At 42.4% G+C, this 27,690-nt stretch overlaps 1 protein-coding gene across 1 annotated transcript in view; it reads left to right on the top strand.

Annotated features, from left to right (window-relative positions):
* LOC311061406 (uncharacterized protein) overlaps positions 1–27,690 on the top strand; it is a 105,360-nt gene that overhangs the window by 25,167 nt on the left and 52,503 nt on the right. The window contains exons 3-8 of the mRNA XM_084080028.1: positions 280–455; positions 1,992–2,081; positions 2,557–2,728; positions 3,847–3,991; positions 4,791–4,897; positions 8,553–8,636. Coding sequence (XP_083936154.1) covers positions 280–455; positions 1,992–2,081; positions 2,557–2,728; positions 3,847–3,991; positions 4,791–4,897; positions 8,553–8,636 — 774 coding nt within the window. The remainder of the gene's footprint in view (positions 1–279; positions 456–1,991; positions 2,082–2,556; positions 2,729–3,846; positions 3,992–4,790; positions 4,898–8,552; positions 8,637–27,690) is intronic.

The following is a 27,690-nucleotide window of genomic DNA, read 5'->3' as shown; positions in this document are numbered from 1 at the left end:
TGTGTGTGTGTGTGTGTGTGTGTGTGTGTGTGTGTGTGTGTGTGTGTGTGTGTGTGTGTGTGTATGTATGTATGTATGTCTTTTTATTTATTATTCTTTTTTATTTCTTTATTTGTTATTCATTCATTCATTTGTATTTTATTTGTTTGTTTGTGAGGCTTATGACCTTCACCACATTTATTGTACTTTTGACTCACTCTCTCTCTCTCTCTCTCTCTCTCTCTCTCTCTCTCTCTCTCTCTCTCTCTCTCTCTCTCTCTCTCTCTCTCTCTCTCTCAGGGTGTGATAAAGAAGATGTGTCCGTCTCTCACGCTGGGGGCCCCGGGCCCCCTGGAGCCTCAGTCTGCCGTCCTGAGGGCCCAGACTCTGCTGTGGTTCGAGAGGAGCCAGCTGCCCCGCCTGCGTCACCCCGGAGAGCCGCTCCCCTGCTGGCTGCACGGCTTCACTACACGCAGGTCACACTATAACAGTGTCGTTGTTGCCGTGTAGATTGAGGTCCAGAGATAAATACATCAGTGGTGGAAAAAGTACTCAAACGTTATACTTAAGTAAAAGTATCAATACTGCAATGTAGAAGTACTCTGTTACAAGTAAAAGTCCGGAATTCAAAATTTACTTGAGTAAAAGTACAAAAGTTTTGGTATCAAAATGTACTTAAAGTAACAAAAGTAAATGTACGAAATGTTTGAAAATAGCAGATCTACAAGCTCACAACGCGTCGCGATGCGACACATTTTGAGCTTGTAGATCGGCTTTTTTCAAATAGCCTAGGTATAAAATAGGGTTTAAGTGGTTAATGTATGTTTTATAATGTAGTAATGTATATCTGCAGTAACAAGTAACTCACGTTTTCAAATAATTGTAGTGGAGTAAAAGTACAATATTTGCCTCTGAGATGTAATGGAGTAAAAATAAAATTGGAAATACTCCAGTAAAGTAAACGTACCTCAGAATTGTACTTAAGTACAGTACTTGAGTAAATGTACTTAATTACTTTACACCACTGAAATACATAAATAGATAAATCAAAGGGAGGTCTGTGACCTAATGCCTATCGAACTAAAAAAAGCTTTAGCATCAGTGTTGTGAAGGAGATATAATAGTACATGCTTGTCATGATGAATGTAATAATAACCACAGAGGAACTAACTCATCACCACCACACACAGCCACCTCTCACAAATACATCAGGGAAGTGCTAGTGTGCGTGCGTGCGTGCGTCAGTGGTGTAAAGTAACTAAGTACATTTACTTAAGTACTGTACTTAAGTACAATTTTGAGGTATTTGTACTTTACTTGAGTATTTCCAATTTCCAATACTTTTACTTCTACTCCATTACATCTCAGAGGCAAATATTGTACTTTTACTCCACTACAATTATTTGAAAACTTAAGTTACTAGTTACTTTTCATTTATTTTCAAATATTTAGTACTTTTACTTTTGGTACTTTAAGTACATTTTGATGCCAATAATTTTGTACTTTTACTCGAGTAAATTTTTAATTCTGAACTTTTACTTGTAACAGAGTATTTCTATATTGCAGTATTGGTACTTTTACTTAAGTAAAGAATTTGAGTACTTTTTCCACCACTGGCGTGTGTGTGTGTCTATGTTCCTAAATAACCACTCCAATTCTGCATTTAATCTCATTATGTCTGTATTTTCACTTTTTATAGTTTTTTTGTTGTTGTAAATGTCCTACTTTGTGATACAATAGTGTCAAGCAAAAGTAGTGTAAAATAGGCAGCCTAAAAGCTCACATAATGTCGCATCGCCACCAGGACGACACTATACTGTTTTATCCTACTTACTCGCGTGCCAGTGAGGAGCCACTGCCAGGAGGACCGGCACTGGCACTTAGCAATTAGCTCTCACTTAGTTGTAGTGAATAAGCGTGGTGTGAGGGTCACGTGTTTTGTTGGTTTCACAGGGAGGCCGAGGACATGTTGAAGGTCATGATGAAGTTCATGTGTTTTGTTGGTTTCACAGGGAGGCCGAGGACATGTTGAAGGTCAAACCACAAGGCTGCTTCCTGCTCAGACTCAGCGAGTCCAAGATCGGTTTCGTTCTGTCATACAGGTACGCACACACGCACGCACGCAGGCACGCGCAGTAGTGGAAGAAGTACTCACATGTTATACTTGAGTTAAAAGTATCAATTCCATAATAGAATATAGAATAGAAATGCTCTCTGTTACGTCTGCTAAAAAGTCTGGTATTCAGAATTTACTTAAGCAAAAGGTACATTGGCATCAAAACATGCTTAAACTACCAAAAGTGAAAGTTATAATGCAGAATGTCCCATTTCAAGTTTTCAAAATGTATGGAAATATTTTGAAAATAGCCGATCTACAAGCTTGTATTTTCAAATAGCCAAAATAATTGATATAAGCCTAATAGAGCTTAAGTGGTTAAAGTATGTTTAGTAATAAAAATCTAAATAGTATATATATATATATATATATATATATATATATATATATATATATATATATATATATATATATATATATATTATTACTATTATTATCATTATTATTTTATATCACCACAGAGGGAGGGACAGGTGTCGTCATTTCATCATCGAAGAGGAGGTTGCCACAGGCAACTATCTCATCGCCGGGGAGGACAGTCGCCACGGCAACCTGCAAGCGCTCATCGCTCACTATCGCCACCATCCCGTGGGCCCGTTCGACGAGACGCTCACCGAGCCCTACTCTCACCAGGCGAGTTTGACCACTTAAACCCCCACAATACGGAAAGCAAAAGCTTTCCCCTCAATACTACGGAAAAGAGAAAGCTTTCCCGTCAATAGGGAAAGCGAAAGCTTTCCCCTCAATACGGATGTATAGGACATAGCAGTGGCGGCCATTTAGTGGTTCCACTGTGTCCAAAAACATTTAAATATCTAATTATTTGCTAGCTTTAATAAATACCCTTTTTTTTGCGGTTTTCACATTTAGTTTTTGACACATAATCAAATATTTTATGGTCATGATTCACCAGGAGCCTGGATGGCTTGGTTCCAGACTTAAAATAATCAATATAAATATTTTCGGAAATCTCTATGGGATAAATGAATGGGCTTTCTATCTGTGAACCACAAAATGTCCGCCACTGCTATGCCCTATTGTGGGGAAAGCTTTCGCAGAAAATAGCTGATCTAGAAGCTCACAATGTGTCGCGCTGCGATTCTCATATGTTTTTCAGAAAACTGTTAGGATTCAGAAGACGTTTTTAGATTCGGCATCAGCTCTATGACTCATGCGCATATTGTTCACTGTTGTGCATGAGTGGAAGCCACCATGCTGATTGTCTGTGTGTGTGTAGCTGCTACAAAAGCTACAAAAAAATTGAGCTGGTTTCAACTTCATGCAGCTACAAGGACACAAAGCTACAAATATGCTGTGTAGTTTGTATCTTTGTATCTTTTGCACTAGTGTGAACACAGCAATAATAGAGTAGAGAGTGACATGCTTATTGTAATCATGAAGACATATGCCATGATTGTGTGAATGTAACCTTACTGAACCTACTGTATAATATGTATGTCCTTGTATGCTCTCCCTTATGTGGACATATATACATTGTTAAAATATGTATGTGTGTGTGTGTGTGTGTGTGTGTGCGTGCGTGCGTGCGTGCGTGCGTGCGTGCGTGCGTGCGTGCGTGCGTGTGTGCGTGTGTGTGCGAGTGAATGGGTGAATGTACATGCACATTGGAAAGTGCTTTAGATGAAGGCGCTATGAAGGCACCGTTTACCATGTGAATCAACGATAATTCCATTTCATTGAACATGTAATGTGTTTTACCAACACCACATGCATACAAATCTCTGCCTCAGTCTGGAGGTATTGCTGAGGAGCTAGACGACAAGGCTGGAGGCAGCGTGACGCATGCATGTGAACAGAACGAACTGCCGCTGTTGTCACCGGACAAACATGTTGTCCCCGAGACAGCCCTGCAAATCCCTGCAACTCCAGTCCAAGGTTAGTATAGCTCTAATCTCTGAGCAGAATCTGTCAGCACCATTGCCATAACCCATTAAAACCAGGACAGCATCTGTGTCATTTTATACTTTGGCTTTTCAAAACTAGCAGATGCACAAGCTCAGAGCGGCACAAAGTGCCGCGCTACGAGCTTGTACATCAGAATCTTCATTCTTGAAATGATACAGTGTGAGAACCACTGTTTTAGTTAAAGGGGAATTTTTGCCCCACAGTTTTCTTACCTTTTCTATGATGTTATGATATGGATGAATGGTACAGTAGAAAAATGTCATAACTCCATCCCGGGTCCACCACAGCTAAAAATGCGCGCCAATAGGCTCTATTCACAGCAGCCATATTATGAAGACATTCACAGGTGTTACCAATGATACTAATGAAGGCTCTGTTCCATTCTTGTCAGGGTGCTGATATTGTGCTTGTTGGCTCACTAGAAACACTCCATGTTGGTTCCCAAATGGCCCCTTATGGTGGGTGTGTAACTCTGAGAGTTATGGGGGTCTTTGAAAATAAGACAACCACTATGCCACACTAAATGGAACAGAGCCTTAATTAGTATCATTGGTAACACCTGTGAAGGAAGTAAGGAGGGGGCCCAATTCATTCCCAATATGGCTGCTGTGCATAGAGCCTATTGGTTTTTAGCTGTGGTGGACCTGGGATCGAGTTATGACATTGTTCGACTGTACCGTTCATCCTAGGATATCATAACATCATAGAAAAGGTAAACTGTGGGGCAAAATTCCCCTTTAACTATAATAACCTTGCCGAGTCTTCCCAGACTCCAGTCCAGTCCCAGAGTACGCTGTGGTGAAGAAGCTGCTGAAGAAGTCTTGCTCAATACCTGAAAACCATGAGGGAGACGCTACAGCACCGGACAAGCCGGAGGCAAGACACTATGTTTGATTATTTTGAGGAAATTTGCTTTAAGACCGGGAATACATCAGGGCCTTTTTGAACAGACCTTTGAGACAGTATTTAATGTAACTGTGCTGTTTTACTTTACTACTTTACTTTTTAAAATAAAATATTCAATCAATCAATCAATCAATGCTGCCATGCTGTGTAGATCACTGGTTCTCAACCTTTACTGGATCAGATTAAGGCCCACTTGAACATCACAAAAGTGTTTGCGGCCAACGCATCTGACCACTTAACACCTTAGTGGTCAGACACATTTTTTTTAAATTAAGTACAAAATACAAAACAACAAACAAATAAATAAATAAATAAACAAATAACCAAATAATAAATAACACATTTCTAAACCTTTTTCAATTTTTAACTTTTGACCCATTTTCGACCCCCTCCTATATGAACCTATTTAACTTCAATCTCCATGTCAAAGAGGTGGTGCCATGGTTTTGCACTTTTTCTGTTTTTCATGTGTCTATGAGGTTGATAGAACTTCATTAAGCCCCCTGGTGGTGTTTTTATGGTGTTTTATGTCTTCTCTGACTATTTTGAGTTTCTACCTGGAGGCTGAAACCTTGAGGGTCAAACGTGCCAATAGAGAAACAGCGTTTTAGTGACATAGTAAAAATATACCCTCCCCCTCATTATCATAACACAACAGGTGTGGGCATGAGGAGGAGGAAGGACTAGGACAGGTGGGTGGTGCTAAGGTGGTGGAGGAGGTGCTAAGGTGAGTGTGGCTTGATCGCAGCCAAACTGTGCACACACTTCCTGGATGCCAGAGCAGAACCTCTGCTCCGAATGTTTCACATGGGCCTGTTATAGCGCCACCAGGAGGCCACTATTTGCAAAACACATTTTTTGACCGTGCTCCTACAGATTTTATCCAAACATCACGCAAATCAGTACACAGTATCTCTATAGTCATGTGATCAACATGTAGCCTTGGGCAGCGTTCCTTTTCGGGTATATGATCCGGTCGGGAGCGGACCGGATCGCGACAATAGGTCCGTCCTATAAAATCCTTGATGCGGCGTAGTTTAGCTTATTTTTTAAATACAAATGTGAGTGTACTTTCCGGAGACTATTTAGCGTCTGTATTATCTGTATTATCCCACAGGGAAATTCTATTCCATTTAAATAGGGATTGGGGAACCAAAACAAAGCGGCACCGTAAAACCGGATCGCGACAATCCGGAAAGAGGATTCTTTTTTCTTTTTTTTTTCCAGTAGGCGTGGCCTAGACCGGATCATATGGGTCTTTAGTAACGCAGACCAGGCTTTCCTCCGAGGTGGAAAGACTGGTGACGCGAGGTTAATCAACATGTATCTGTCCAATTTTCCATATTCCATCCTGATTGGCTAAGGTTGGCTTCCAAAGTTTGCAGGATTGGTCCGTTTTGAACAAAATGCCTCAAATCGTGAACGCAGCTTGCGATTTCCGTGAGCACATTCCCAGTATGCCGAAGAAGAAATGCCACTTATTTTCAAAACAGCCTCATGTTGGCGCTATAAAAGGCAGATTTGCGTTTAACTATAACTGCACCGATCTGCGTGAAACTTTGCACACACACTCCCTAGAGGCCAAGGAAAAACATCTGCCCTGCATTTTTCACATTTGCCTTTCATAGCGCCACCAGGAGGCCGACTTATGTCAAACATTTTTTTTTATTTTAAGCCTTCAGAATGTATCCAAATTTCACGCAAATCGGTACACATGATCTCTATAGTCATGTGATCAAGATGGATCTGTTTAATTTTTCATATTCCATCCTGATTGGCTAACATTTCCATTAAGATCCTCCTCTCCACCCTCGAGGGGATGGGTGTCTCAGGCTCTGCACTCTCCCTGTTTGCATCCTACCTGACGGGTCGCTCCTACCAGGTGATGCTGAGAGGGTCTGTGTCAGAACCACACAGGCTCACTACTGGGGTTCCCCAAGGCTCGGTTCTGGGTCCTCTTCTTTTCTCTCTTTACACTACATCTCTTGGTGCTGTCATCCACTCCCATGGCTTTTCCTACCACTGCTATGCCGATGACACCCAGCTGATCCTCTCATTCCCCCCCTCTGACACACAAGTGGAGGCACGCATTGCTGCTTGTCTGGCTGACATCTCGGAGTGGATGTCGACGAACCACCTGAAGCTCAACCTGGACAAGACCGAGCTGATGTTCATCCCGGGGAAGGGCTGTCCTCACCGAGACATGGCCATCACTATTGAGAACGCTGTGGTGACGTCAACTCGGACTGCGAAGAATCTGGGTGTGACCCTGGACGATCAACTGTCGCTCTCGGCTAACATCGCATCAGTGACACGGTCCTGCAGATTCCTCCTCTACAACATCAGGAAGATTCGCCCCTTCCTCACGGAGAAAACAGCCCAGGTGCTCATCCAGGCTCTTGTCATCTCCCGCCTGGACTACTGCAACTCCCTCCTTGCTGGTGCTCCGGCATCAGCCATCAGACCTCTGGAGCTTGTTCAGAAAGCTGCGGCTCGTCTGGTGTTCAACCGCCCCAAGTTCTCCCACACAACTATCCTTCTCCGTTCTCTGCACTGGCTCCCCGTAGCAGCTCGCATTCAGTTTAAAACCCTGGTGCTAGCCTATAGGGCAGCGAAAGGAACAGCTCCTTCTTACCTCCGGGTTTTGGTCAATGCCCACACCCCTGCCCGACCACTCCGGTCTGCCACCTCGGGGCGACTGACTCCCTCGCCACTCAACGGTCCTTCTGGTCGATCGACACGGTCACAACTTTTTTCTGTTCTAGCCCCACAGTGGTGGAATGAACTTCCCACTGATGTCAGGACAGCAGAGTCACTGCCCATCTTTCGCCGCAGGCTGAAAACCCACCTCTTCAGGAAACACTACCCTTCCTCTTTGCCTGGCCTACTTGTTGTTAACTAGTTGTACGAACTCTTGTTTTATTTTTGTATTGTTTTATTGGATCTTGTTTAGTCGATACACTTATTTGTTTTAGCTCGTGCTCATTTGATTTTGCCATTTTTGTCTCATCTGTTTAAGAAAGTAGGTAGCTGATATATTGCACTTTTACCTTAGCACTAGGTATACTCTTGGTTGCTTGTTTTTGCAGGAAATGCACTTAAAACTCCTGGTGATTAGTAGTTTTCGTTCCCTACCTATGTTGAATACACTTATTGTAAGTCGCTTTGGATAAAAGCGTCTGCTAAATGACTGTAATGTAATGTAATGTAATGTAACATTGACATCTAAAGTTTGCAGGAATGACTCGTTTTGAACAAAATGCCACAAATCATTTTTTTGTTATCAATTGTTTTTATTTTCATATCAGCAATATAATTATGTTTAAATGCGTTCATGCCACAAATCATGAACGCAGCGTCCGATTCCGGTGACACTTTGCACACACATTCGCACTACAGTTGGTGGTTCTGTCCGATTTTTCATATTTTTGCTGCCCCACAAAGTGAGCTGGCGGAGACCTGTGCTCCCAGGAGCACTTTTTCTAGTTTCATTTCATTTCATTTATTATTATTATTATTATTAGTAGTAGTAGTAGTAGTATTATTAGTATTATTAGTATTATTATTAGTATTACCCTTATTATTATTAGTATTATTATATATTATATATCATTATCATTCCCAGGAGGTGATTCCAGTAAACCATGGTCCAGCAGAGGCATCAGACAGGGGTTGTGGAGCAGATGCTGAATATGCCCGGGTCAACAAAGTAATGTACTTAAGTAAACATTTTAAGTACTTTTACTTTTCTGGAGTATTTCCAAATTTCAATACTTTTACTTCCACTCCACTACTAGGCAAATGTTGTACTTTTACTCTACTACAATTATTTGACATTTTTAGTTACTAGTTACTTTGTACATTTTGATTATTATTAAAACATACATTAACCACTTCAGCCCTATTTAAACTTTGGCCATTTGAAAATAGCCGGTCTACATAGATCTGCTATTTTCAACACTTTTATACATATCAAAACAATACTTTTCTAATCATACCATTTTCGACCCCCTCTTATATGAACCTATTTAACTATTTAACCTATTTAACTTCATATCCATGTTAGGTAGGGTAAGTGATATTTTTTGCTATTTTTGTTTTGTTTTGTTAAAAAGGTTAAAGTACTATATTCTGATAGTGATCCTTGCTACAGAGCGTTTGTTCACAGGGGTCTCTCCCACTCTTTAGTGAACAGAATATAGTACATTTTCAGGTAGGTGACAAAATTTAAGCCAATCAGGAGAGAGCACTGGAAATGTTTCTGTTTAATAAAGAGCTGGAGAGACATATGGGACTCCTTTTACTGAACAAACACTCTAGCAATGAGTACTATCAGAATATAGAGCTATTTAACACTTATTTTAACCAAAGTAAATCCCTTACCCTGCCTTTAACAATGTTAGACTCATTGAAAACACATGTCTCTACTTCTGGTGACTGATATTGTCCTATTATGTTTTGTTATTATTTCATTTCATTAGGTTTCGAGAGCCTGTAAGGCTTCGAACCCTATTACATCTCTACACTTTCACTATTATTATTAGGTTTCGAGAGCCTATCAGGCTTCGAACCCTATTACATCTCTACACTTTCATTAAGGTTTCGAGAGCCTGTAAGGCTTCGAAGCCTTATTGCATTCCTTGGCTTTCATTATTATTAGGTTTCGAGAGCCTGTAAGGCTTCGAACCCTATTACATCTCTACACTTTCATTAGGTTTCGAGAGCCTGTAAGGCTTCGAACCCTATTACATTCCTTGGCTTTCATTATTATTATTATTCTTCCGCCGTTTTTGCCAGTTCTGGCCTAACCGCCTGGTCACTTCTTATGAAATTCGGCAATATGGTAGAGGGCTATGCCAAACGGCGAAAACCCGAAACTCACAACCATTGGCCAAAGGGTGGCGCTGTAGCACTCAATTGAACATGCCAACTTTGAACAGGTACAGCTCATGCCCTGTTCGACCTACAGCCATGAAACTTCGATACACACATGCGTCTCCTCATGCCTAACAACTTTCACTGTTTGACTTTTGACCTCTGACCTTTAGATCTCCCACCATTTCGAATTCTATGAAAAGCAGTAAAAAGCAGTAAAAAGCCTACTCCTCCTGGGATTTAGGAGCAATCTGTACGAAACTGTATACACATGAACTTTGGACCAATGCCGACAGACGTAACTTAGCGGATTTTCCATAAGTGAAAACGTTAAGCTTTTATAAGCCAATGAAAATTGCAGCTTTTTTTAAATTATTCATCTGCCCCTAACACATACATGCAGACTCACATTTGTTTGACACTTTGCAATATTGTAGAGGGTCCTTCCAAGTATCACTGAAACCAATCTTACTCCAATTGGTCAAAGGGGGGCGCTATAGCAATTTTTTAAAAATGCAAACTTTAAACAGGCAAAAGTCATGCCTCGTTTGGCCGACAGCCGTTAAACCTGCTTACACATGTGCCTTGACTCATGAGGAACACATGTATCACTTTGACCAGTAAGCTCTGCCCTTAGATTGTCTGCAATTTTGAGCAGTTTGAAAAACATTTAAATCCAGGATTTCTGAGCAATTTGCATGAAACTGTGTCAAATACATGTTTGAGGCCCTTTTTCACAGGTTCAGGTGTGTTGGTTCAATAGCTTGATCGCTTAATCATCTGCCTTGAAACCATAGGGTAGCCGGTTCGAATCCCACCTCAGGTAGACTTAATTATAATTGCATTGCACACAACATGACTATATCAATGAATACATGTGCAATTGTTAAAGATGACGAGAAATGAGTACTTGAAAGTAGTTATTTTCAATGTATGACGTACTTCATTCGCGCTTTTGTTTTGTTTTGTTGGATTCTCCCTTTTCACTGTCTAAGGCTGTGTATTGGATAGCTCCACCAGTAGAGTGTGAGTCTCATGTGCCAAAGGTCCCTGGTTCGAATCCCACTTATTACAGTTCACATTTAAATTGCATTGTACAAAACATGACCCTGTTAATTCAGACATGTGCAATGTTTAGACAATAACACGAAATGCTTTTGAGAGTAGTTTTTTTTTATGTATGACATACTTTCTTGTGAAAATAGCCGATCTACAATCTCACACCTTTTTAGATAGCAACGCGTTGTGAGCTTGTAGATCGACTATTTTCCACTAGTTTCCATTCCGAAATATATTGAGCAGTTTGAAAAACATTTAAACCAAGGATTTCTGAGCAATTTGCGTGAAAGTGTGTCATGTGTGTAAACTCCCTTTTCACTAGTACAGGTCTGTTGGCCCAATGGCTTAATCATCTGCCTTGAAACCACAGGGTTCCTGGTTCGAATCCCACGTCATGTAGAATTCATTATAATTGCATTGCACACAACATGACTGTATCAATGAATACATGTGCAATTGTTAACCAGTAAACTCCGCCCTTAGATTGTCTGCAATTTTGAGCAGTTTGAAAAACATTTAAATCCACTATTTCTGAGCAATTTGCGTGAAAGTGTGTCATGTGTGTGAACTCCCTTTTCATCAGTTCGGGTCTGTTGGCCCAATGGCTTAATCATCTGCCTTGATACCAGAGGGTCGCCGGTTCAAATCTCTCACACCGGAAGAACCTATAGGACGGAAAAACCTATAGATATCAACAGACACCATCAGGGAGGCCATATCTTTAGCTCAATGAGAAGAGAGGCAGCCTGTGAATCCATAGGTCGCTGGTTCGATCCCTGTCCCCAACAATGCGTTGAGGTGATCATCATTTGGAATTCCCCCTATTCCCATGGATTGGATCCACCCCTCTCACCTGCTCTCACTCATCACCAATCACACCTGCCACATGCACAGTACAATTTTTAGGTACTTTTACTTTACTACTCTACTCTACTCCAATTACAGCAGATGACAGCTTTAGTTACTTGTTACTTTGCAGATGTAATTATTAATACAACACCTACAGTAACCACATACAGCCGATCTACAATGTGACGCGTTATGAGCTTGTATGTATATAATAAGCAACCCATGCTGTATGATAACTTACCACATATGAAATCCAATTCTGTCTATCCAATGGCTCAGTCTGTACTGTGGCCATAGCTGAGTGGTTAGTGAGCCCACCTAGGGAGCCAGAGGCCCTGGTTGCCCCAGGTACGAATCCAGGCCAGGCCAGCAAATGTGTCGATGAAATGAAATGTGTCCCTGAGCAAGACTCTTAACCCCTAATTGCTCACAGGCCCTCATTGGAAACAAGACCGCAAGGACTTTCATGAACGGACCTGGAATTATCCTTATCCTTTACACTGTCTACCCACAAGTCTATAGGTCCCTGGTTCAAACCCCAATTTAACCAGTCCAAATATAATTTACTGAACAAAAATCATGACTTTGTTAATTAATGCATGTTCACTTCTTCTCTCTCGCTCTCTCTCTTACTGCCTCTCTTTCTCTCTCTCTCTCTCTCTCTCTCTCTCTCTCTCTCTCTCTCTCTCTCTCTCTCTCTCTCTCTCTCTCTCTCTCTCTCTCTCCCACTCTGTCACTGTCTGTCTGTCTGCCAGTCTGCCACTCTGTCACTGTCTGTCTGTCTGCCACTCTGTCACTGTCTGTCTGTCTGTCTGTCTGTCTGCCAGTCTGCCACTCTGTCACTCTGTCACTCTGTCACAGTCTGTCTGTCTGCCAGTCTGCCACTCTGTCACTGTCTGTCTGTCTGCCAGTCTGCCACTCTGTCACTGTCTGTCTGTCTGCCAGTCTGCCACTCTGTCACAGTCTGTCTGTCTGTCTGTCTGCCAGTCTGCCACTGTCTGTCTGTCTGCCAGTCTGCCAGTCTGCCACAGTCTGTCTGTCTGCCAGTCTGCCAGTCTGCCACTCTGTCACTGTCTGTCTGTCTGCCAGTCTGCCACTCTGCCACTCTGTCACAGTCTGTCTGTTTGTCTGTCTGCCACTCTGTCACAGTCTGCCAGTCTGTCACAGTCTGCCAGTCTGCCACTCTGTCACTGTCTGTCTGTCTGTCTGTCTGTCTGTCTGTCTGTCTGTCTGTCTGTCTGCCTGCCAGTCTGCCAGTCTGCCACAGTCTGTCTGTCTGCCAGTCTGCCACAGTCTGTCACAGTCTGCCAGTCTGCCAGTCTGCCACTCTGTCACAGTCTGCCAGTCTGCCAGTCTGCCACTCTGTCAAAGTCTGCCAGTCTGCCAGTCTGCCACTCTGTCACAGTCTGCCAGTCTGCCATTATTCTCGAAACCGCTCATTGCTGCTTGCAGCTATATTTATTATTATTCTTCCGCCGGTTTTGCCAGTTCTGGCCTAACCGCGTGGTCACTTTTTATGAAATTCGGCAATATGGTAGAGGGCTATGCCAAACGGCGAAAACCCGAAACTCACAAACATTGGCCAAAGGGTGGCGCTGTAGCACTCAATTGAAATATGCCAACTTTGAACAGGTACAACTCATGCCCTGTTTGACCCACAGCCATGAAACTTCGATGCACACATGCGTCTCCTCATGCCTAACAACTTTCACACTCTGACTTTTGACCTCTGACCTTTAGATCTCCCACCATTTCGAATTCTATGAAAAGCAGTAAAAAGCAGTCAAAAAATCACTTCTCCTGGGATTTATGAGCAATCTGTACGAAACTGTATACACATGAACTTTGGACCAATGCCGACAAACGTAACTTAGCGGATTTTCCATAAGTGAAAACGTTAAGCTTTTATAAGCCAATGAAAATTGCAGCTTTTTTTAAATTATTCATCTGCCCCTAACACATACATGCAGACTCACATTTGTTTGACACTTTGCAATATTGTAGAGGGTCCTTCCAAGTATCACTGAAACCAATCTTACTCCAATTGGTCAAAGGGGGGCGCTATAGCAATTTTTTGAAAATGCAAACTTTAAACAGGCAAAAGTCATGCCTCGTTTGGCCGACAGCCGTTAAACCTGCTTACACATGTGCCTTGACTCATGAGGAACACATGTATCACTTTGACCAGTAAGCTCTGCCCTTAGATTGTCTGCAATTTTGAGCAGTTTGAAAAACATTTAAATCCAGGATTTCTGAGCAATTTGCATGAAACTGTGTCAAATACATGTTTGAGGCCCTTTTTCACAGGTTCAGGTGTGTTGGTTCAATAGCTTGATCGCTTAATCATCTGCCTTGAAACCATAGGGTAGCCGGTTCGAATCCCACCTCAGGTAGACTTAATTATAATTGCATTGCACACAACATGACTATACCAATGAATACATGTGCAATTGTTAAAGATGACGAGAAATGCATACTTGAAAGTAGTTCTTTTCAATGTATGACGTACTTCATTCGCGCTTTTGTTTTGTTTTGTTGGATTCTCCCTTTTCACTGTCTAAGGCTGTGTATTGGATAGCTCCACCAGTAGAGTGTGAGTCTCATGTGCCGAAGGTCCCTGGTTCGAATCCCACTTATTACAGTTCACATTTAAATTGCATTGTACAAAACATGACCCTGTTAATTCAGACAAGTGCAATGTTTAGACAATAACACGAAATGCTTTTGAGAGTAGTTTTTTTTTATGTATGACATACTTTCTTGTGAAAATAGCCGATCTACAATCTCACACCTTTTTAGATAGCAACGCGTTGTGAGCTTGTAGATCGACTATTTTCCACTAGTTTCCATTCCGAAATATATTGAGCAGTTTGAAAAACATTTAAACCAAGGATTTCTGAGCAATTTGCGTGAAAGTGTGTCATGTGTGTGAACTCCCTTTTCACTAGTACAGGTCTGTTGGCCCAATGGCTTAATCATCTGCCTTGAAACCACAGGGTTCCTGGTTCGAATCCCACGTCATGTAGAATTCATTATTAGGTTTCGAGAGCCATCAGGCTTCGAAAGCTATTACATCTCTACACTTTCACTATTATTATTATTCTTCCGCCGTTTTTGCCAGTTCTGGCCTAACCGCCTGGTCACTTCTTATGAAATTCGGCAATATGGTAGAGGGCTATGCCAAACGGCGAAAACCCGAAACTCACAACCATTGGCCAAAGGGTGGCGCTGTAGCACTCAATTGAAAATGCCAACTTTGAACAGGTACAGCTCATGCCCTGTTCGACCTACAGCCATGAAACTTCGATACACACATGCGTCTCCTCATGCCTAACAACTTTCACTGTTTGACTTTTGACCTCTGACCTTTAGATCTCCCACCATTTCGAATTCTATGAAAAGCAGTAAAAAGCAGTAAAAAGCCTACTCCTCCTGGGATTTATGAGCAATCTGTACGAAACTGTATACACATGAACTTTGGACCAATGCCGACAGACGTAACCAAGCGGATTTTCCATAAGTGAAAACGTTAAGCTTTTATAAGCCAATGAAAATTGCAGCTTTTTTTAAATTATTCATCTGCCCCTAACACATACATGCAGACTCACATTTGTTTGACACTTTGCAATATTGTAGAGGGTCCTTCCAAGTATCACTGAAACCAATCTTACTCCAATTGGTCAAAGGGGGGCGCTATAGCAATTTTTTGAAAATGCAAACTTTAAACAGGCAAAAGTCATGCCTCGTTTGGCCGACAGCCGTTAAACCTGCTTACACATGTGCCTTGACTCATGAGGAACACATGTATCACTTTGACCAGTAAGCTCTGCCCTTAGATTGTCTGCAATTTTGAGCAGTTTGAAAAACATTTAAATCCAGGATTTCTGAGCAATTTGCATGAAACTGTGTCAAATACATGTTTGAGGCCCTTTTTCACAGGTTCAGGTGTGTTGGTTCAATAGCTTGATCGCTTAATCATCTGCCTTGAAACCATAGGGTAGCCGGTTCGAATCCCACCTCAGGTAGACTTAATTATAATTGCATTGCACACAACATGACTATATCAATGAATACATGTGCAATTGTTAAAGATGACGAGAAATGAATACTTGAAAGTAGTTATTTTCAATGTATGACGTACTTCATTCGCGCTTTTGTTTTGTTTTGTTGGATTCTCCCTTTTCACTGTCTAAGGCTGTGTATTGGATAGCTCCACCAGTAGAGTGTGAGTCTCATGTGCCAAAGGTCCCTGGTTCGAATCCCACTTATTACAGTTCACATTTAAATTGCATTGTACAAAACATGACCCTGTTAATTCAGACATGTGCAATGTTTAGACAATAACACGAAATGCTTTTGAGAGTAGTTGTTTTTTATGTATGACATACTTTCTTGTGAAAATAGCCGATCTACAATCTCACACCTTTTTAGATAGCAACGCGTTGTGAGCTTGTAGATCGACTATTTTCCAGTAGTTTCCATTCCGAAATATATTGAGCAGTTTGAAAAACATTTAAACCAAGGATTTCTGAGCAATTTGCGTGAAAGTGTGTCATGTGTGTGAACTCCCTTTTCACTAGTACAGGTCTGTTGGCCCAATGGCTTAATCATCTGCCTTGATACCGCAGAGTCGCCGGTTCAAATCCCACGTCATGCAGACTTCAACTCAATTGCATTGCACACAACATGATTGTATCAATGAATAAACATGCAATTGATAAATGAAATGCTTATTGAGAGTAGTTATTTTCAATGTATGACGTACTTCATTCCCTCTTTTTTTTTGTTTTGTTGGATTCTCCTTTTTCACTGACTAAGGCTGTGCATTGAATAGCTTGATCAATACACTGTTAGTCTCATGTGCCAGAGGTCCATGGTTCAAACCCCACTCGTCACAGTTTACATTTAAATTGCATTGTACAAAACATGACCCTGTTAATTCAGACATGTGCATTTTTTAAACAATAACATGAAATGCTTTTGAGAGTACTTGTTTTTTATGTATGACATACTTTCTTGTGAAAATAGCTGATCTACAATCTCACACCGGAAGAACCTATAGGACGGAAAAACCTATAGATATCAACAGACACCATCAGGGAGGCCATATCTTTAGCTCAATGAGAAGAGAGGCAGCCTGTGAATCCATAGGTCGCTGGTTCGATCCCTGTCCCCAACAATGCGTTGAGGTGATCATCATTTGGAATTCCCCCTATTCCCATGGATTGGATCCACCCCTCTCACCTGCTCTCACTCATCACCAATCACACCTGCCACATGCACAGTACAATTTTTAGGTACTTTTACTTTACTACTCTACTCTACTACAATTACAGCAGATGACAGCTTTAGTTACTTGTTACTTTGCAGATGTAATTATTAATACAACACCTACAGTAACCACATACAGCCGATCTACAATGTGACGCGTTATGAGCTTGTATGTATATAATAAGCAACCCATGCTGTATGATAACTTACCACATATGAAATCCAATTCTGTCTATCCAATGGCTCAGTCTGTACTGTGGCCATAGCTGAGTGGTTAGTGAGCCCACCTAGGGAGCCAGAGGCCCTGGTTGCCCCAGGTACGATTCCAGGCCAGGCCAGCAAATGTGTCGATGAAATGAAATTTGTCCCTGAGCAAGACTCTTAACCCGTAATTGCTCACAGGCCCTCATTGGAAACAAGACCGCAAGGACTTTCATGAACGGACCTGGAATTATCCTTATCCTTTACACTGTCTACCGGTCCCTGGTTCAAACCCCAATTTAACCGGTCCAAATATAATTTACTGAACAAAAATCATGACTTTGTTAATTAATGCATGTTCACTTCTTCTCTCTCGCTCTCTCTCTCTTACTGCCTCTCTCTCTCTCTTACTGCCTCTCTCTCTTTCTCTCTCTCTGTCTCTCTGTCTCTCTGTCTCTCTGTCTCTCTGTCTCTCTGTCTGTCTGTCTGCCTGCCAGTCTGCCACTCTGTCACTGTCTGTCTGTCTGCCAGTCTGCCAGTCTGTCACTGTCTGTCTGTCTGCCAGTCTGCCACTCTGTCACAGTCTGTCTGTCTGCCAGTCTGCCACTCTGTCACTGTCTGTCTGTCTGCCAGTCTGCCAGTCTGCCACTCTGTCACAGTCTGCCAGTCTGCCACTCTGTCACTGTCTGTCTGTCTGCCAGTCTGCCACAGTCTGTCTGTCTGCCAGTCTGCCACAGTCTGTCACAGTCTGCCAGTGTGCCACTCTGTCACAGTCTGCCAGTCTGCCACTCTGTCACAGTCTGCCAGTCTGCCAGTCTGCCACTCTGTCACAGTCTGCTAGTCTGCCAGTCTGCCATTATTCTCGAAACCGCTCATTGCTGCTTGCAGCTATATTTAGGTTTCGAGAGCCTGTAAGGCTTCGAACCCTATTACATTCCTTGGCTTTCATTATTATTATTATTCTTCCGCCGTTTTTGCCAGTTCTGGCCTAACCGCCTGGTCACTTCTTATGAAATTCGGCAATATGGTAGAGGGCTATGCCAAACGGCGAAAACCCGAAACTCACAACCATTGGCCAAAGGGTGGCGCTGTAGCACTCAATTGAAATATGCCAACTTTGAACAGGTACAGCTCATGCCCTGTTCGACCTACAGCCATGAAACTTCGATACACACATGCGTCTCCTCATGCCTAACAACTTTCGCTGTTTGACTTTTGACCTCTGACCTTTAGATCTCCCACCATTTCGAATTCTATGAAAAGCAGTAAAAAGCAGTAAAAAGCCTACTCCTCCTGGGATTTATGAGCAATCTGTACGAAACTGTATACACATGAACTTTGGACCAATGCCGACAAACGTAACTTAGCGGATTTTCCATAAGTGAAAACGTTAAGCTTTTATAAGCCAATGAAAATTGCAGCTTTTTTTAAATTATTCATCTGCCCCTAACACATACATGCAGACTCACATTTGTTTGACACTTTGCAATATTGTAGAGGGTCCTTCCAAGTATCACTGAAACCAATCTTACTCCAATTGGTCAAAGGGGGGCGCTATAGCAATTTTTTGAAAATGCAAACTTTAAACAGGCAAAAGTCATGCCTCGTTTGGCCGACAGCCGTTAAACCTGCTTACACATGTGCCTTGACTCATGAGGAACACATGTATCACTTTGACCAGTAAGCTCTGCCCTTAGATTGTCTGCAATTTTGAGCAGTTTGAAAAACATTTAAATCCAGGATTTCTGAGCAATTTGCATGAAACTGTGTCAAATACATGTTTGACGCCCTTTTTCACAGGTTCAGGTGTGTTGGTTCAATAGCTTGATCGCTTAATCATCTGCCTTGAAACCATAGGGTAGCCGGTTCGAATCCCACCTCAGGTAGTCTTAATTATAATTGCATTGCACACAACATGACTATATCAATGAATACATGTGCAATTGTTAAAGATGACGAGAAATGAATACTTGAAAGTAGTTATTTTCAATGTATGACGTACTTCATTCGCGCTTTTGTTTTGTTTTGTTGGATTCTCCCTTTTCACTGTCTAAGGCTGTGTATTGGATAGCTCCACCAGTATGTGTGAGTCTCATGTGCCAAAGGTCCCTGGTTCGAATCCCACTTATTACAGTTCACATTTAAATTGCATTGTACAAAACATGACCCTGTTAATTCAGACATGTGCAATGTTTAGACAATAACACGAAATGCTTTTGAGAGTAGTTGTTTTTTATGTATGACATACTTTCTTGTGAAAATAGCCGATCTACAATCTCACACCTTTTTAGATAGCAACGCGTTGTGAGCTTGTAGATCGACTATTTTCCACTAGTTTCCATTCCGAAATATATTGAGCAGTTTGAAAAACATTTAAACCAAGGATTTCTGAGCAATTTGCGTGAAAGTGTGTCATGTGTGTAAACTCCCTTTTCACTAGTACAGGTCTGTTGGCCCAATGGCTTAATCATCTGCCTTGAAACCACAGGGTTCCTGGTTCGAATCCCACGTCATGTAGAATTCATTATAATTGCATTGCACACAACATGACTGTATCAATGAATACATGTGCAATTGTTAACCAGTAAACTCCGCCCTTAGATTGTCTGCAATTTTGAGCAGTTTGAAAAACATTTAAATCCACTATTTCTGAGCAATTTGCGTGAAAGTGTGTCATGTGTGTGAACTCCCTTTTCATCAGTTCGGGTCTGTTGGCCCAATGGCTTAATCATCTGCCTTGATACCAGAGGGTCGCCGGTTCAAATCCCACCTCATGCAGACCTCAACTCAATTGCATTGCACACAACATGACTGTATCAATGAATGACCAATGCCGACAGACGTGAGCAAGCAGATTTTCCATAAGTGAAAACGTTAAGCTTTTTATAAGCCAATGAAAATTGCAGTTTTATGACAATTATTCATCTGCCCCTAAAACATACATGCAGACTCGCATTTGTTTGACACTTTGCAATATTGTAGAAGGTCATTCCAAGTATCACTGAAACCAATCTTACTCCAATTGGTCAAAGGGGGGCGCTATAGCAATTTTTTGAAAATGCAAACTTTAAACAGGCAAAAGTCATGCCTCGTTTGGCCGACAGCCGTTAAACCTGCTTACACATGTGCCTTGACTCATGAGGAACACATGTATCACTTTGACCAGTAAGCTCCGCCCTTAGATTGTCTGCAATTTTGAGCAGTTTGAAAAACATTTAAATCCAGGATTTCTGAGCAATTTGCGTGAAAGTGTGTCATGTGTGTGAACTCCTTTTTCATCAGTTCGGGTCTGTTGGCCCAATGGCTTAATCATCTGCCTTGATACCACAGGGTCGCTGGTTCAAATCTCACCTCATGCAGACCTCAACTCAATTGCATTGCACACAACATGACTGTATCAATGCATGTGCAATTGTTAAAGATAACGAGAAATGCATACTTGAAAGTAGTTATTTTCAATGTATGACGTAATTCATTTGCCCTTTTGTTTTGTGTTGTTGGATTCTCCTTTCTCACTATCTGATGCTGTCGATTCAATAGCTCCACCAGTAGAGTGTGAGAGTGTCAACAGACACCATCAGGGAGGCCATATCTCTAGCTCAATGAGAAGAGAGGCAGCCTGTGAATCCATAGGTCGCTGGTTCGATCCCTGTCCCCAACAATGCGTTGAGGTGATCATCATTTGGAATTCCCCCTATTCCCATGGATTGGATCCACCCCTCTCACTCATCACCAATCACACCTGCCACATGCACAGTACAATTTTTAGGTACTTTTACTTTACTACTCTACTCTACTGCAATTACAGCAGATGACAGCTTTAGTTACTTGTTACTTTGCAGATGTAATTATTAATACAACACCTACAGTAACCACATACAGCCGATCTACAATGTGACGCGTTATGAGCTTGTATGTATATAATAAGCAACCCATGCTGTATGATAACTTACCACATATGAAATCCAATTCTGTCTATCCAATGGCTCAGTCTGTACTGTGGCCATAGCTGAGTGGTTAGTGAGCCCACCTAGGGAGCCAGAGGCCCTGGTTGCCCCAGGTACGATTCCAGGCCAGGCCAGCAAATGTGTCGATGAAATGAAATTTGTCCCTGAGCAAGACTCTTAACCCCTAATTGCTCACAGGCCCTCATTGGAAACAAGACCGCAAGGACTTTCATGAACGGACCTGGAATTATCCTTATCCTTTACACTGTCTACCCACAAGTCTATAGGTCCCTGGTTCAAACCTCAATTTAACCGGTCCAAATATAATTTACTGAACAAAAATCATGACTTTGTTAATTAATGCATGTTCACTTCTTCTCTCTCGCTCTCTCTCTTACTGCCTCTCTTTCTCACTGCCTCTCTCTCTCTCTCCCTCTCTCTCTCTCTCTCTCTCTTTCTTTTCTCTCTCTCTCTCTCTCTCTCTCTCTCTCTCTCTCTCTCTCTCTCTCTCTCTCTCTCTCTCTCTCTCTCTCTCTCTCTCTCCCCTTCTCTCTCTCTCTCCCTCTCCCTCTCCCTCTCCCTCTCTCTCTCTCTCTCTCTCTCTCTGTCACTGTCTGTCTGTCTGTCTGCCAGTCTGCCACTCTGTCACTGTCTGTCTGTCTGCCAGTCTGCCACTCTGTCACTGTCTGTCTGTCTGTCTGTCTGTCTGCCAGTCTGCCAGTCTGCCACTCTGTCACTCTGTCACAGTCTGTCTGTCTGCCAGTCTGCCACTCTGTCACTGTCTGTCTGTCTGCCAGTCTGCCACTCTGTCACTGTCTGTCTGTCTGCCAGTCTGCCACTCTGTCACTGTCTGTCTGTCTGCCAGTCTGCCAGTCTGCCACAGTCTGTCTGTCTGCCAGTCTGCCACTCTGTCACTGTCTGTCTGTCTGCCAGTCTGCCACTCTGCCACTCTGTCACAGTCTGTCTGTTTGTCTGTCTGCCACTCTGTCACAGTCTGCCAGTCTGCCAGTCTGTCACAGTCTGCCAGTCTGCCACTCTGTCACTGTCTGTCTGTCTGCCAGTCTGCCAGTCTGCCACAGTCTGTCTGTCTGCCAGTCTGCCAGTCTGCCACAGTCTGTCACAGTCTGCCAGTCTGCCAGTCTGCCACTCTGTCACAGTCTGCCAGTCTGCCACTCTGTCAAAGTCTGCCAGTCTGCCAGTCTGCCACTCTGTCACAGTCTGCCAGTCTGCCATTATTCTCGAAACCGCTCATTGCTGCTTGCAGCTATATTTATTATTATTATTCCGCCGTTTTTGCCAGTTCTGGCCTAACCGCCTGGTCACTTCTTATGAAATTCGGCAATATGGTAGAGGGCTATGCCAAACGGCGAAAACCCGAAACTCACAACCATTGGCCAAAGGGTGGCGCTGTAGCACTCAATTGAACATGCCAACTTTGAACAGGTACAGCTCATGCCCTGTTCGACCTACAGCCATGAAACTTCGATACACACATGCGTCTCCTCATGCCTAACAACTTTCGCTGTTTGACTTTTGACCTCTGACCTTTAGATCTCCCACCATTTCGAATTCTATGAAAAGCAGTAAAAAGCAGTAAAAAAATCACTTCTCCTGGGATTTATGAGCAATCTGTACGAAACTGTATACACATGAACTTTGGACCAATGCCGACAAACGTAACTTAGCGGATTTTCCATAAGTGAAAACGTTAAGCTTTTATAAGCCAATGAAAATTGCAGCTTTTTTTAAATTATTCATCTGCCCCTAACACATACATGCAGACTCACATTTGTTTGACACTTTGCAATATTGTAGAGGGTCCTTCCAAGTATCACTGAAACCAATCTTACTCCAATTGGTCAAAGGGGGGCGCTATAGCAATTTTTTGAAAATGCAAACTTTAAACAGGCAAAAGTCATGCCTCGTTTGGCCGACAGCCGTTAAACCTGCTTACACATGTGCCTTGACTCATGAGGAACACATGTATCACTTTGACCAGTAAGCTCTGCCCTTAGATTGTCTGCAATTTTGAGCAGTTTGAAAAACATTTAAATCCAGGATTTCTGAGCAATTTGCATGAAACTGTGTCAAATACATGTTTGAGGCCCTTTTTCACAGGTTCAGGTGTGTTGGTTCAATAGCTTGATCGCTTAATCATCTGCCTTGAAACCATAGGGTAGCCGGTTCGAATCCCACCTCAGGTAGACTTAATTATAATTGCATTGCACACAACATGACTATACCAATGAATACATGTGCAATTGTTAAAGATGACGAGAAATGCATACTTGAAAGTAGTTCTTTTCAATGTATGACGTACTTCATTCCCGCTTTTGTTTTGTTTTGTTGGATTCTCCCTTTTCACTGTCTAAGGCTGTGTATTGGATAGCTCCACCAGTAGAGTGTGAGTCTCATGTGCCGAAGGTCCCTGGTTCGAATGCCACTTATTACAGTTCACATTTAAATTGCATTGTACAAAACATGACCCTGTTAATTCAGACAAGTGCAATGTTTAGACAATAACACAAAATGCTTTTGAGAGTAGTTTTTTTTTATGTATGACATACTTTCTTGTGAAAATAGCCGATCTACAATCTCACACCTTTTTAGATAGCAACGCGTTGTGAGCTTGTAGATCGACTATTTTCCACTAGTTTCCATTCCGAAATATATTGAGCAGTTTGAAAAACATTTAAACCAAGGATTTCTGAGCAATTTGCGTGAAAGTGTGTCATGTGTGTGAACTCCCTTTTCACTAGTACAGGTCTGTTGGCCCAATGGCTTAATCATCTGCCTTGAAACCACAGGGTTCCTGGTTCGAATCCCACGTCATGTAGAATTCATTATAATTGCATTGCACACAACATGACTGTATCAATGAATGCATGTGCAATTGTTAACCAGTAAACTCCGCCCTTAGATTGTCTGCAATTTTGAGCAGTTTGAAAAACATTTAAATCCAGTATTTCTGAGCAATTTGCGTGAAAGTGTGTCATGTGTGTGAACTCCCTATTCATCAGTTCGGGTCTGTTGGCCCAATGGCTTAATCATCTGCCTTGATACCAGAGCGTCGCCGGTTCAAATCTCACCTCATGCAGACCTCAACTCAATTGCATTACACACAACATGACTGTATCAATGAATAAACATGCAATTGTTAAATGAAACGCTTATGGAGAGTACTTGTTTTCAATGTATGATGTACTTCATTCCCTCTTTTGTTTTGTTTTGTTTTGTTGGATTCTCCCTTCTCACTGACCAAGGCTGTGGATTGAATAGCTTGATCAATACAGTGTTAGTCTCATGTGCCAAAGGTCCACGGCTCAAACCCCACTTGTCACAGTTTACATTTAAATTGCATTATGCAAAACATGACCCTGTTAATTCAGACATGTGCACTTTGCTCTCTCTCTCTCTCTCTCTCTCTCTCTTTCTCTCTCTCTCTCTCTCTCTCTCTCTCTCTCTCTCTCTCACTCTGTCACAGTCTGCCACTCTGTCACTGTCTGTCTGTCTGTCTGCCAGTCTGCCAGTCTGCCACAGTCTGTCTGTCTGCCAGTCTGCCACAGTCTGTCACAGTCTGCCAGTCTGCCAGTCTGCCACTCTGTCACAGTCTGCCAGTCTGCCACTCTGTCAAAGTCTGCCAGTCTGCCAGTCTGCCAGTCTGCCACTCTGTCAAAGTCTGCCAGTCTGCCAGTCTGCCACTCTTGTCACAGTCTGCCAGTCTGCCATTATTCTCGAAACCGCTAATTGCTGCTTGCAGCTATATTTATTATTATTCTTCCGCCGGTTTTGCCAGTTCTGGCCTAACCGCCTGGTCACTTTTTATGAAATTCGGCAATATGGTAGAGGGCTATGCCAAACGGCGAAAACCCGAAACTCACAACCATTGGCCAAAGGGTGGCGCTGTAGCACTCAATTGAAATATGCCAACTTTGAACAGGTACAACTCATGCCCTGTTTGACCTACAGCCATGAAACTTTGATACACACATGCGTCTCCTCATGCCTAACAACTTTCACTGTTTGACTTTTGACCTCTGACCTTTAGTTCTCCCACCATTTCGAATTCTATGAAAAGCAGTAAAAAGCAGTAAAAAGCCTACTCCTCCTGGGATTTATGAGCAATCTGTACGAAACTGTATACACATGAACTTTGGACCAATGCCGACAGACGTAACCAAGCGGATTTTCCATAAGTGAAAACGTTAAGCTTTTATAAGCCAATGAAAATTGCAGCTTTTTTTAAATTATTCATCTGCCCCTAACACATACATGCAGACTCACATTTGTTTGACACTTTGCAATATTGTAGAGGGTCCTTCCAAGTATCACTGAAACCAATCTTACTCCAATTGGTCAAAGGGGGGCGCTATAGCAATTTTTTGAAAATGCAAACTTTAAACAGGCAAAAGTCATGCCTCGTTTGGCCGACAGCCGTTAAACCTGCTTACACATGTGCCTTGACTCATGAGGAACACATGTATCACTTTGACCAGTAAGCTCTGCCCTTAGATTGTCTGCAATTTTGAGCAGTTTGAAAAACATTTAAATCCAGGATTTCTGAGCAATTTGCATGAAACTGTGTCAAATACATGTTTGAGGCCCTTTTTCACAGGTTCAGGTGTGTTGGTTCAATAGCTTGATCGCTTAATCATCTGCCTTGAAACTATAGGGTAGCCGGTTCGAATCCCACCTCAGGAAGACTTAATTATAATTGCATTGCACACAACATGACTATATCAATGAATACATGTGCAATTGTTAAAGATGACGAGAAATGCATACTTGAAAGTAGTTATTTTCAATGTATGACGTACTTCATTCGCGCTTTTGTTTTGTTTTGTTGGATTCTCCCTTTTCACTGTCTAAGGCTGTGTATTGGATAGCTCCACCAGTAGAGTGTGAGTCTCATGTGCCGAAGGTCCCTGGTTCGAATCCCACTTATTACAGTTCACATTTAAATTGCATTGTACAAAACATGACCCTGTTAATTCAGACAAGTGCAATGTTTAGACAAGTGCAATGTTTAGACAATAACACGAAATGCTTTTGAGAGTAGTTTTTTTTTATGTATGACATACTTTCTTGTGAAAATAGCCGATCTACAATCTCACACCTTTTTAGATAGCAACGCGTTGTGAGCTTGTAGATCGACTATTTTCCACTAGTTTCCATTCCGAAATATATTGAGCAGTTTGAAAAACATTTAAACCAAGGATTTCTGAGCAATTTGCGTGAAAGTGTGTCATGTGTGTGAACTCCCTTTTCACTAGTACAGGTCTGTTGGCCCAATGGCTTAATCATCTGCCTTGAAACCACAGGGTTCCTGGTTCGAATCCCACGTCATGTAGAATTCATTATAATTGCATTGCACACAACATGACTGTATCAATGAATGCATGTGCAATTGTTAACCAGTAAACTCCGCCCTTAGATTGTCTGCAATTTTGAGCAGTTTGAAAAACATTTAAATCCAGTATTTCTGAGCAATTTGCGTGAAAGTGTGTCATGTGTGTGAACTCCCTTTTCATCAGTTCGGGTCTGTTGGCCCAATGGCTTAATCATCTGCCTTGATACCAGAGCGTCGCCGGTTCAAATCTCACCTCATGCAGACCTCAACTCAATTGCATTACACACAACATGACTGTATCAATGAATAAACATGCAATTGTTAAATGAAACGCTTATTGAGAGTAGTTGTTTTCAATGTATGATGTACTTCATTCCCTCTTTTGTTTTGTTTTGTTTTGTTGGATTCTCCCTTCTCACTGACCAAGGCTGTGGATTGAATAGCTTGATCAATACAGTGTTAGTCTCATGTGCCAAAGGTCCACGGCTCAAACCCCACTTGTCACAGTTTACATTTAAATTGCATTATGCAAAACATGACCCTGTTAATTCAGACATGTGCACTTTGCTCTCTCTCTCTCTCTCTCTCTCTCTCTCTCTCTCTCTCTCTCTCTCTCTCTCTCTCTCTCTCTCTCTCTCACTCTGTCACAGTCTGTCTGTCTGCCACTCTGTCACTGTCTGTCTGTCTGCCAGTCTGCCACTCTGTCACTGTCTGTCTGTCTGTCTGTCTGTCTGTCTGCCAGTCTGCCACTCTGTCACTCTGTCACTCTGTCACAGTCTGTCTGTCTGCCTGTCTGCCACTCTGTCACTGTCTGTCTGTCTGCCAGTCTGCCACTCTGTCACTGTCTGTCTGTCTGTCTGCCAGTCTGCCACTCTGTCACAGTCTGTCTGTCTGTCTGTCTGCCAGTCTGCCACTCTGTCACTGTCTGTCTGTGTGCCAGTCTGCCAGTCTGCCACAGTCTGTCTGTCTGCCAGTCTGCCAGTGTGCCACTCTGTCACTGTCTGTCTGTCTGCCAGTCTGCCACTCTGCCACTCTGTCACAGTCTGTCTGTTTGTCTGTCTGCCACTCTGTCACAGTCTGCCAGTCTGCCAGTCTGTCACAGTCTGCCAGTCTGCCACTCTGTCACTGTCTGTCTGTCTGTCTGCCAGTCTGCCAGTCTGCCACAGTCTGTCTGTCTGCCAGTCTGCCAGTCTGCCACAGTCTGTCACAGT

The sequence above is a fragment of the Gymnoscopelus microlampas genome, assembly GCF_963454915.1.
Source record: "Gymnoscopelus microlampas genome assembly, chromosome: 15".
NCBI classification, from domain to species: Eukaryota; Metazoa; Chordata; class Actinopteri; order Myctophiformes; family Myctophidae; genus Gymnoscopelus; species Gymnoscopelus microlampas.
The sequence above is the reverse complement of the archived record's forward strand: the minus strand, read 5'-3'. Positions and strand labels throughout refer to the sequence as shown.